Consider the following 11,878-nt stretch of genomic DNA (forward strand, 5'->3'; position numbering starts at 1 on the left):
TATATTAAAAAAAAAAAACACCCCTCCACTATTCAGCCGTGGGTTATGCAGCTGACGTGCGCAGGATGGAGCCGTGGCGCAGGGAGCGTGGAAATGGGGAGGGAAAAGGGATTTCCCCCCCCTCTCTCAGCTTCCCTCAGCCTTTAAGTGGTGCAGGGGCACCGCCGAGCCCCCCAGCCCACCCCACATTCCCCACCTTTGGCACCAGAGCCCTGCCCCACGCGGGAACGCCCCACGGCAAAGCTCCGTGCCGAATCGCCGCCACACCTTGAGACCCGACACTTAGTGACTTTAGTGGCCGTTTTGCTTTAGGGGTTTGTTCCAGTGTTCAGGACGGGGGAGTGGAATTAAAGAGGATTTAGGGACAAACGCGTCCTGGCAGAGTCACTGGGTGTTTGAACCAGCCAAATCCAAATTTTGGCGAGTCTGTCGTCTTTTCTGCAGGCCCCGGGCGCGGGAAGAAATGGCCAAGTAAGTTTTACATCCGTATGGGGCGAGTTGGAGTGGAGATGGAGTCACACCGGGGGAGCCACCTCCTCCCTCCGAATCCGTGACCTCGGCTCCTTACCCCGCAACCATCGTCCGGGGGGGGGGAATACATCAAAAAAAAAAGGGGGTGGAATAATAAAAAGTAAAATAAAATAAAATAAAATAGAAATAAAATAAATAATAATAAATAAGATACATAAATAAAATAATAATTAAATAAATATTTAAAATAAAGTTAAATATATAAATAAATAAAAATAATTAAATTAAAATTAAAAATAATAAAATTAAAATGAAGTCAAGCAGAATAAATAAAGATAAATAAAAACCTAAACTAAACTAAACTGAAATGAAATGAAATGAAATAAAACACAGCAGGCCTGTGCCGGGGACGCTGGGAGGGGCAGAGGGCCGGAGGGGCGGCAGGGGGGCCGGGGAAGGAAGGAAGAGCCGTGGGAGGGGGGAAGAGCCCGCGGACACGCGTGGGCTGCCGCCCCGCGCGTTGGCTGCGCGACGCGGCCGCGGCCCGCAGGGGGCGCCCTAGGCCCGGCCGCCGCCGCGGGGTCGGCGTGGGGGAGCCGGCCGGCCGCCCACGCGGGAAAAGCGCGGGGGAGTGGGGGCCGGAGCGGGGACAGGGACACACAGGCGGCAAAAACACCCCGCCGAAAAAAAGGAAAAAAGGGGAAAAATTGTTTAAAAAATTACTTTTAGGGGGTGGGGGGGAGTTTCCCTCGGCTGAAGGCACTCTGCGGTGGGAGCGCCGCGGGCGCGGCTCGGGGCGGGATGACGATGCTCCGGGTGGGATGATGATGATGATGATGATGGGGGTGATGATGGTGATGATGATGATGATGCTCCGGGCGGGATGATGATGGTGATGCTCCGGGCTTGGTTGCTTGGCTTGATAAGTTTGGCGGGCGGGCAAGAGAGCGTTTGAGTACATATATTTTATATATATATATATATATAAAATTTTTTAATATTTTTTTTCCTCCTGCCGGCGCCTTGTTTTGATGCAGATGTTATGGGAAAGGACCATTTTTATTATTTTTTTTTCCCAGCAGCTAAAGACGGGAGGTCACATTAACTTATAATACGGAGACGCATAAAAATGCGATTACGCCTGCTAAACAGAACGCAGTAGGCTGCTAGTTAAGACAATGAGATTTCCAGGAAGCGATGCATAAATTCTTCCAAAAATGACACATTTTTCACGTTTCATTCCAATTAAATTACTGAGGCAGCTAACAGCACTGCGCGCACCATACATTTGGGTGAAATGAAGGCTTTTCTGGGGGTTTAGGGTGGGTTTTTGGGTGGGTTTGGGGTTTTTTTTGGTAAGTCTATCCGGATGCGGGTGTTTTGTGAAAGGCCGTTAATATTAAGCCGCTATTAAGGAAAAAATGTCAGAGACCTTCCCTCCTCGCCTTTTTCTCGTGGCGGGGCTGGTCCGTCTCGGTTTTCCACCCTGCAGCAATAAACCCGCCGCTGGTCCTGGCCGGCAGCGGCTGCAAAATAATTTCCAAAGAATAGGAATTTCCAAATAATAGGAATTACCCGCCCTGATGCACACACGTCCCTGTTTGCAAGGAGCCGGTTAAACAGCCGGGGCTGGGGAGAATTAAGGAAACACCCCCCAAAATTAAAAAAAAAAAACACCAAACACGAAAACCAAAAAACCCGCACCCTAACAACCCCGCTTTGGAAACCCGTCGGGTGTTTCTCCCAGGCCGGTCCCAGTGTCAGGATCGGGCCCTCCCCCCCCAACCCCGGGGGGCGGCTGCGGGGATGGGGGGGGGTGTCCCCGGTGGGAAGCCGGCTTTGCTCCCCACAATCTGCTCGGTGGCCGAAAAGGGGCTCATCGGGGTGATAATTAAGCCTCGAAGTACCCCCCGTAATGAAATAACATTTTATTTTAATTGGGGGGGGGGTAAAATTATTTTAGATTTTTTTGTCTTCTTTTTCAAAAAAGCCGAGCGAGGCATCGCGCGGGCTGCGCTGAGGCGGGTGATCCGCAAAGCGATAGAAATCAGAAATGAGATTTTTTTTTTTTTTTTTTTTTGAAGTCCTAATGAACCTGATTGCCTGAACATTTATAATCCCCCATGGCTTTAAATGAAATCAGATATAATCAGGAGCTCTGAGGACAGGGAGTGTTTACAGGCAGAGATTGGGAAGTGCTGCTGTATTAGTAAAGATGCTGTTCCTTCTATTGATGTCGAAAAATGATGGATAATGTGAGAATGGCAAATATACTATTTGTCTAATGGCTCTGCAATTAAATTCCCCTGTAAATGACCCATGCCTCATTTCATCCTAATCTATGGAATTTTGATTGAATTCGTCAGCTCTAATTGAAAAATACTGCACTTTAATGTCTGCAGTGCAGTTTCAGGACCGCGCTGGTTTTAATGAGACGGTGCCCCTCTGACCTGGGAATATTTTAGACTTTTATTCGGGATTTTTCAACTGGCGGATTTCTCAACTATCTTCCAAGAAAAGCCGCGAATGGGAGTGTGTGTGTGTGCCTGTGGTTTTCCAGTGCGAGAGATGCTCTCTCCGTACCGAGGCGTTTTATTAAGGTCTCCTTTAGTGCTCTTAAAATATTTGGACTCCGGTTATTTAAGTACGTATCAATTTAAAAGGGAGGGGAAAAAAAAAAAAAAAGCCGCCTGTTTCCCCTCATCCGAACGAATTTCGGGATATGAACCCGGATTACCTTACCGAAGCCAATTTTTCTTTTCTTTTTTTTTTTTTTTAACCCGCACGGCGTTATTTTTTTAAACCCTTTTACCCCTCCTTTTCCCTAACCCGAAAATCCCGACCTCCTTCAAGTTTGTAAAAAAAAAATACAAAAAAACCCAAACCACCAAAAAAACCCCCACAAAAACCAAAAGCAACCCACAGGGAGAAAAAAAAAAAATTAAAAAAAAAAGCAGCCCATCTGCCGTGCGTAGGGTGGAAGGAGTGGGGAGGGGACCCCGCCCCGGCCCCCCTCTCGGGGCCGAATTCCCAGCCCGAGGTGAGTTCGGTCGGGAACACGCGAGGGAGTTAATGGGATTAAGCGGCGAATGAGGGTTTGGAGTTGTTGCTTTGGGATTGTTTTGGGGGTTATTTTTTTTTCTTTTTTCTTTTTTTTCCCCCCTGCTTGGAAACCACGGCGCCCGCGGGCACGCGTGGGGCGGCTAGCTGGCATCCCGCGGCGGGCGCCCACCCGCGCACAGCCAGCACGCCCCACATCTTGCTTCCCCCCCCGCCAACATCCCTCTTCCTCCTGCAGCCCCAAAACCGCCGAAATAACCCCACAGCCACGCACAAAACTGCATCCCCACCCGAGCCCCTCGCCGCGGGAGTGACGGGGGCATCGGACGGATCACGCCTAATCCCCGCAACCTTAAGTACACGCTGATTTATTACCGTTTTGGGGGCGGGGAGGGGGTAGTTTTGCTCATGGTCTCCCCTCCTGCCCACCCCTGGAACAAAAATCACTTTAAAAGCACAGTAGGGCGAGAGGCTTTTTGGTGACGTTCCCCCGTGCAATTAGAATCTCCCCGGCGGAGGGTCTTGCAAGACCCCCCTCGAGTTTTGATAACGTCACTGGTTTTATCATCGGCCGCAAAATAAAGCTGCGCCCCCCCCCCCCGCCCCCCCTCGCGCCGAATACCCCCTCCCACCCACCACGCACCACGACCGCCCCCCAAACCGATGCCCGGTGGGGCACAAGCCCCCTGTGCTCCATAGAAACCCACGGCACGGCTGCCTACAAACGGGCCGGAGGGGCCGCCGCCCCTCCGCCAGGCACGCCGTGGGTCGAGCTGCCACCCCGGGTGGGAGGGATGCTCTGACCTCCGCCACCCCACGGACTCGCACCTTTCCAGGTTGACGTGCCTCCCGGTTTTCCTCTTCCTTCGTGGCTGCCCTGTTTTGCTCCGAAAAGCTGTACCTCCTCCCTACCCTGATTTTTTTTTGGGGGGGGGGGAGCCCACGGTTTATTTAGCACCTGCTCTCTCCCACCCAGCCACGAGGCCGCCGGAGTCACAGGCACCCCCCTAAAAATCTGCCCGGTTCGATAATACCTCCAACGTATCTGATGCTCCTTTCCTGGGAAGGGTTTTTGGGGCAAAACCTGCCAGAATCCACCTGCTCTTCAGCATCCCCCCACTCCGGGCGACGCGGGACCCTCCCTGAGCAGCACCTCGGTGCCACGGATTCGAGCTGGGACCACGCGGGACCAGGGCTGCACCCACGCGACGGCCCGGCCCAGGGGGAAAAGGGGCTTCCCCCCTCCTCCCCAAACAAAATACCCTCTGAAATACCAATTTCGACCATACACTCAGATTCAGACCCCCTGGGAAAGGCTCCTGCCGTGTCCCAGCGGCGGCAGGGGTCCCTCCGTGGGGCGTGGGGGGCGGCTGGCCGGGGACCCCTGCCCACCCTGCCTTGCCCCTCGCCTCCCTCCCGCCTGTTACACTTCCCAGGCACAATCACGTTCCGGTTGCTTCTCCGACAATCAGAGATCGCCAAACCTTTTTTTGTTGTTGTTGTTGTTGTTGGTTTTTTGTTGGGTTTTTTTCTTTTTTTTTTCTCCGGGAGAAAAATCAGCTAATTATGTGCCGAACAAAAAGCCTATTCTCGTCAGAAATAATACTCCCGTCTCGCAAAGGCACTTGTTTGTGGGCAAATTTTGAAGAGGGCTGACAATAAAAACAGCTGCAGGAGCTGGGTGTTGGTACACATTTCCATGCCCTGCCAGATTACCGTGCCTAATTATCTCCCCTTTCCGCAATCTAACGCGGTTTCCTGAAAAGAGATGATTTTTTTTTTTTTTCTCCCCCCTCCCCTCAGGTCCAGCTCCTCGCTTTTCTATTTCAGCGAAAGCTTTGCTTCTCCGCAAGGATTTCCAGCCCGCTCTGGTTTTGGAAGGAGCGGGGATGCTGTGGATTTGAGGAGAAGCCGGGGGGGGACCGGAGGGTTTAGCTGGGCTCCATCGGCCGCGGCGGGAGAAGGGCCGCAGTCGGACGGTGCCCGCTGGACGACGGGAGAGGAGGGAAAGGGAAAAAAAAAAAAAACAAACCCAAAACTGGAGGGAAATAACCACGCGTGCGGCTACCAAGCATCTGCGGGGAGAGAGCAAAACCGTGGCTGCGCTGGGAAAAAATCCCCCGCGCCGCACTACCGCACATATGGTGGCCTCCGCAAGATGGAGCCGGGACATATGGAAATGAGCTGTATAAGTAAACTTTTCCCAGTCCCTTGAAGTCAGGGATGGGCCCCAAAAGTGTGTGCGTGCACACACGTACCCCCCCCCCCAGTCCCGGCAGCAGCTGCTTCCCCGGCCGTCCGCCCCGTCCTGTTTGCCGCGGCGCCGGGAAAAACTGTTTCTCCAGCAGAAACGCAGCACTGGGGAGGGGGGGAACCCCAAAATTCGTAATTTGGGTGAGCAACGGGGCTCGTTACCCCAAAAGCTGCATCGAGCCAGGGATGGGGAGCCAAACGCGGGCCCGGCCAACGAAACTGCGCCGAGGCCCAAAAGCAATAATCCCCCCCCACTCCCCCCCCACTCCCCCCCCCCCCTTCTGCCAAGAAAAGAACGGTTTCAGATGTTGGCTGGGAGAGCAGAGGGATAAACCGACCCAGATCTGTGGGTGCGGGGTGGGGGGCAGCCCCCAGCCCCCGTTTGGGGAAGCCACCAAGCTGCGGTGGTGGGAATTAGCAATAAATGGTTTTTTTTTTTGGTGGGGGGGCGTATGTGAAAATGCCCCTCGCTGAGGGCTGGGCAGGAGGCCGTGACCCTCCAGGGGACAAACCCCAACGGGCACATTTTGGGGGGGTAAAAGCCCCCGCCGCTTTGAGGGTGGGGGTCCCTTGGGGACGTGCAGCTGCGCTGATGCTGGAGGGACCACCCGCACCCCTTGCTTTGCCCCCACGTGCCCCCCCGGCGTTCTGGGGCCTGGAGCGTGGCCGGCCGAGCGGGGTAGGATTTGGGGGACAGGGCGTGGTTGTCCCCATGCTTGGCACCCCCTGGCCCGGCTGCCGTGGGGGTCGCCTTCTCTTGGGGCGCACAGCCCCCCCGGCCCGATATCTGCCATCCTCCCCCAGAAAAGATGAACATTAATTAGCTAGAAGCGAGCGGCGGGTCATTAAGAGCTTCCCAGGCAGGCAGGCCGGGCGGGAGCGGGCTCTCCCGATGACCCTCGGTTTTAGGCCACCCCCCCCCAACCAGAAGTCACTTTTAGTCGGGGTTTGTGCCCAAAAGCCCCCCCAAAACCAAGCCCAGAGGCGCAACCGGCACCATTGTCCCGGAAAGGCTTCAACTTCCCAAAGGCAGGAGGGGTCCCACCCCCAGCCAGCCCCGGGCTTTTTTTTTTTTTTCTTCCCCTCCCTTTTTTTTGGGTGGGGGCATTTAATTTTATTTTCCAAACCGCTTGATCTTTGCTTGGGAACTTCCATTAATTGCCTGGGTTTGCCTCTTCGCCTGGTCCCTTTATCATTATTTACGGCCTTTGAAATTGTGTAAAGTTCCCTTGACGTTCAATTTACAAGTTTGGGTTGTTTTTTTTTTTTTCTTTTCCCCCTTTTTTTTTCCCCCCTTTTCTTTTTTTTTTTTTTTTTCTTTTTTTTTTGTTCTAGCTTTTGTCCTCGCCGAAGACGTCGTGTTGGAAAAGGCTTTGAGCCGGCCAACATGAGAGGCTCGCCGGAGAAAAGGGAGCAGCCCCTCCATCGCTTTTAATTCCGCCGTGTTGCTGAATGGCTCTTTTACATAATTGCAGAAGCAATTTCAAAGCCAAGCCAGGGGCTGACTTTACCCAGAACCACATGGAGCCTATTTGGGGGCTTTTCAAAAAAAAAAAAAAAAGGGGGGGGGGAGAGAGGGAGAGGAAAGCGTGGGTAAAATGTGGGTTGTGGGTTTTTATTAAGAAAAAAAAAGGGGGGGCGGTTCAGGGCTTTGCGGGCGCCAAGTTGGGGTGTCCGATGGGGGGCGAGCCCCATGGAGAGTCCCACGCGCGACCCTCGGGGCGGTGGGCGCTCACGCGTGGGGCCGCCCCGTCCGGCAGGCGGGGAAGGGGGGGGGGGGGGAGAGAGGAGGTGCTAGGGGCGTGGTCCCAGCGCTCGGCCCCGCCCCGCCGGCCCTCTCCCCCCAATGGGAAGCGGCGGCGGTGGCCACGTGGGGCGGGCCGGGTTCCCAGCCGGGCAAAATGTGAATGGGCGCGGGGGAGCGCGGGCGGGCAGAGCGGCGCGGCGGCGGCGGCGGGCGGGGGGCCGCGGCCCCGCTCCGCCCCGGCTCTGCCCCACGCGTGGGCGCTGCGCGGCTCGGAGGAGGAGGAGGAGGAGGAGGAGGAGGAGGAGGAAGAAGAAGAAGGAGGAAGAAGGAGAAAGAGGAGGAGGAAGAAGGTGGTCGCTGCCGCCGCCGCTCCGGCATGAGCGCGGCTTTCCAGCCTTCGCTGATGATGATGCAGCGCCCGCTGGGAAGCAGCACCACGGCCTTCAGCATCGACTCGCTCATCGGCAGCCCCCCGCCGCCCGCCCCCGGCCACTTCGTCTACACCGGCTACCCCATGTTCATGCCCTACCGCCCCGTGGTGCTCCCGCCGCCCCCCCCGCCGCCCCCGGCCGCCCTCCAACCGGCGCTGCCCCCCGCCCACCCCCACCACCACCAGCTCCCCAGCCTGCCCACGGGTTTCTGCTCCAGCCTGGCCCAGGGCATGGCCCTCACCTCCACCCTCATGGCCACGCTGCCCGGCACCTTCCCCGCCTCCCCCCAGCACCAGGAGGCCGCCAGAAAGTTCGTACCCCCGGGGAATTTCGACAAAACCGAGGGGATGTCCCCGGACGGCGGCGGCGACGACGGCAAAACCTTCCTGGGGAAGGACGGAGCCCTCCTGCCCTTCCCCGCCGCCGACGCCGTCCAGGCCTCCCTCGGTGAGTGAGCGCCGGGGGAGGGGAGGGGGGGGCTGGAGGGGGTCGGGGGTCTTCCCCGGGGACGGGGATACCCCCCGGGAGGGAGGCAGGGCTTGGCCCCCGGGGGGGGGCCCGGTGGCCGCAAGGCCGGGGAGGAGGGAGGAGGAGGAGGATGGAGGCTTCCAGCCCCCCCCCCCCCCGCTTGAAAAATTAATAATAATAAAATTATCTGACCAAAAGACAGGCGGGGGGGGGGGAGAGAGACACCCCCCCCCCCCCAAAAAAAAACCCCAAACCCATCCCCAACCCAAACCCCAACAATTTTCGGGTGACAGGGCACGGTGGGTGCCAAAGGGTAACGAAAGGCCTTTGCTTGGCTTCCAGCCGGGGCTCTGCGGGGCCCGGGGAAGGAGGACCCCAAAGCAGAAGAGGACACGAAAGGCAAGGAGGAAAGTTTCTCCATGGACAGCGATCTAGACTATAGCTCGGACGACAACATCCCCGGCCAGGCGGCTCACAAGGAAGAGGACTCTGGCAACGCGCTGGAGGAAAACCCCCAAAACCCTCCCAATTCCACCAACACCACGTCCACGGGTAAAAACCGACGGAGGCGAACGGCCTTCACCAGCGAGCAGCTGCTGGAGCTGGAAAAGGAATTTCACTGCAAAAAGTACCTGTCCCTGACGGAGAGGTCCCAGATCGCTCACGCCCTCAAACTCAGCGAGGTGCAGGTGAAAATCTGGTTCCAGAACAGGCGGGCGAAATGGAAACGGGTCAAGGCCGGCAACGCCAACTCCAAGACAGGAGAACCCTCCCGAAACCCCAAGATCGTGGTACCCATCCCAGTGCACGTCAGCAGGTTTGCCATCAGGAGTCAGCATCAGCAGCTGGAGCAAGCCCGACCCTGATCTCTTCCCTACGCTCAGAACCGCAGATTTTTTTTTTTTTTTTTTGGAGGGAAAAGTTTCCAAATCGGGGGTTTCAAAGCAACCCATCTGTGAAAAGAGGAGAGGAAAAAAAAACAAAAGAAAAAAACTAAAGAAAAAAACCCACAACCCCAAACCACAAAACACAACACCCCTAAAGCCAACAAACTCCAACAAGACACGAATCCCACGCCAGCGCGCGGCAAATTCTCCGCCACGAGCGAACTTTAAAGCCAAAACTTTCCGCTTACCGGGTCAAGCGAGGGTCTGCGAAGGCAAGAGGCTTGGAAACTGTTTTGGTTCGGAGCAGGAGTATCAAACCCTGGAAGAGACACCCAGATATTTATTATCTCGCTGCCCCCAGTTTGTACGTAACCCAGGCTGCCTCGGCTGCGATGGGGACCGCAGCTGCGGTGATCGTGGCGGTGCCGGATCCACGTCCCTCCTCGCCCAGCAAAACCCACAGCACGCCTTTAGCCATCTTTTGGGTTTTGTTTCTTATCGGGGGGGCGAAAGGTAAAAAGACGAGAGAACAAAACCGAAAGAAAACTCGAGAGTTTCATTTCATGCCTTTTTTTTTTTTTTTCCCCCCAGGTTGTTTGATTTTATTTCTGACGGCTGAGTGGCAGGCGCTGGGGGACGATTTAATTTCTTTTTTAAATATATTTTTTTCGCCTGGCTTTCTGTCGGTTTGGGTTGCTGTTTAAAAGAGGGGGGGGCGGGAAAAGAAAAAAAAAAAAGGCACGATCTTCTCTATTGTGTTTAATTTATTTCAATGTAGCTTATTTCCTTCTAAGTTATGAAATTTAAAAGCAAACTAAGTCTTGTGAATAAAAACCGACCAAAAAAAAAAAACCCACAAAAAAGAAAAAAAAAAAAAAAAGCCCTCCATTCCCCCGGCTGTTCTGTCCAGAATTTGGGGTTAACTGATTTTTTTTTCCCCTTTTCCCTCTGTGCTGCCTGAGCGGAGCGATGCTGCTCTCGCCTTTTTTTTTTTTTTTTCTTCTTTTTTTGCGAAGCCACATTTATTGTCGGGGAGGAGGGAAACGGGCAAAAAAAGTTTATATTTTTTTATTTTTGGGGTAGGGGGGAGGCAGGAAAAAGGCTTTTTTCGGGACGACCTGAACACGGGGAGGGGGAGGGTCGGGCCGGCGGGTCCCGCGTGTGCGTGTGTGTCCCCCCACCCCGCGCATCCTTTTCATCCCTTTTTTTTTCCCCATTTTACGCATCCCGGCAGCATCCCTGCCGCTGATACCGCCCGGCTGGCGGCCGTCGGGGGCTTATTTGGAATGAAAAAAAGTATTAATTTCGCGTGGAAAACGGGGTGCGGCGTGGTGGTGGGGGTGTCTCTGAAAATTAAACTAGAGATTTTTCGCTATTTCCCGAGGTAACGGCGAGTGAGCCAAGGCTTAGGCGGGGGTGACATCATTTCTAGCCCTCACACTTCATCATTTATTTATTAGCATGGTTATTATTATTCTTATTTTTGTCGCGGAGGGGGGGGGGATGGTGTCCCTGCTCCCCGCTCCCACCAGCCGCTCACGCAAACGAAACGGCGGCGGGCAGCATCGCCGCCGGCCCCACGGGCAGCCGCGGACACGCGGGGGACTAGCGGGAACCCACGGGTAATTCCAGCTTTTTCGGCCGCCGCTTCCACCGCCCGCTCCTTTGGTTCGTTTCGAAAATATTATTATTACTGTTATTATTGATTATTAATTTTGGGTTTCGTTTCGGCGCGGGAGGGAGCGGGGAGCCGGGACACGCGTGGGGCGCCCCCCCCCCTCCCCCTCTTCGGGTTTCCCAGCTCTTCTCCTCTTCGCAGTGTTTTTTGTGTTGGTTTTTTTTTTTTTAATTATTTTAATTTATTTGGGGGCAAAGGGGAAAGCAGAGAAACCCGCAGCCGGCCCGGGCGTGGGGCAGCGCGGCTGTACCCCCCCACGGGGGGGTGGGGGTTGTATTTTAGGGAGGAGCAGCTGCTCCCCCCCACCACCACCCCCGGGGGCACCCCCTCCTTCTCGCCAGCATCTTGCCCCAGGCACAGCGAAGTTCTTTGCTCCACGGGTTGGGGTCCCCTCCCCATCGCCCCCCACCCCAGGAGAGGGGCTGTGGGGCTGGAGCGGGGGGGGGAGCCCCGGGCCGGGGGCCGGAGGAGAAGGAGATAAACAAGCGAGGGGGTTGATAGCTGTCATCATCACCATCATCATGGCTTTCATTTGGCTGCCTAATGAGTCAGATCACAGGCAGAGAGAAAAATTGTCAATCGCCCAGGCTCTAATGAATTTTTTTGCAAATTGTAATCAAGCCAGGCCGTCTCAGCTCGCTGATTAATGAGACCCAGGAGGCCCGGCCAGCACCTCAGCTTTTTATTCCATCCCGTCCTCCCTGCACTAAATTAACAGCAACTTGTCTGAGCTTCAAATTAACTCCCAATGATTAATTCTGATGGGGGGGTCTGAAGAATAGCTCGTCCTAATAGGCACTGGCCTCTGATGCTGTTTGAAATTAATACACTTCCCCTTTGGCTGCCGGCTTTAATCCAAGGTTGGGTTTTGACATCACTATAT

At 55.1% G+C, this 11,878-nt stretch overlaps 1 protein-coding gene across 1 annotated transcript; it reads left to right on the forward strand.

Moving 5' to 3' along the window:
• Positions 1-7,907: 7,907 nt before the first annotated feature.
• Positions 7,908-11,673, forward strand: GBX2 (gastrulation brain homeobox 2; the record flags this gene model as incomplete). The annotated part of the gene is made up of 2 exons (XM_082001495.1): positions 7,908-8,409; positions 8,773-11,673. 2 exons carry the CDS (start codon positions 7,908-7,910, stop codon positions 9,294-9,296), a joined length of 1,026 nt encoding a protein of 341 aa, XP_081857621.1. The 3' UTR covers positions 9,297-11,673.
• Between the last annotated feature and the right edge of the window lie 205 nt (positions 11,674-11,878).

Source organism: Phaethon aethereus, assembly GCF_964289735.1.
Source record: "Phaethon aethereus genome assembly, chromosome: 6".
In the NCBI taxonomy this organism is placed as follows: domain Eukaryota; kingdom Metazoa; phylum Chordata; class Aves; order Phaethontiformes; family Phaethontidae; genus Phaethon; species Phaethon aethereus.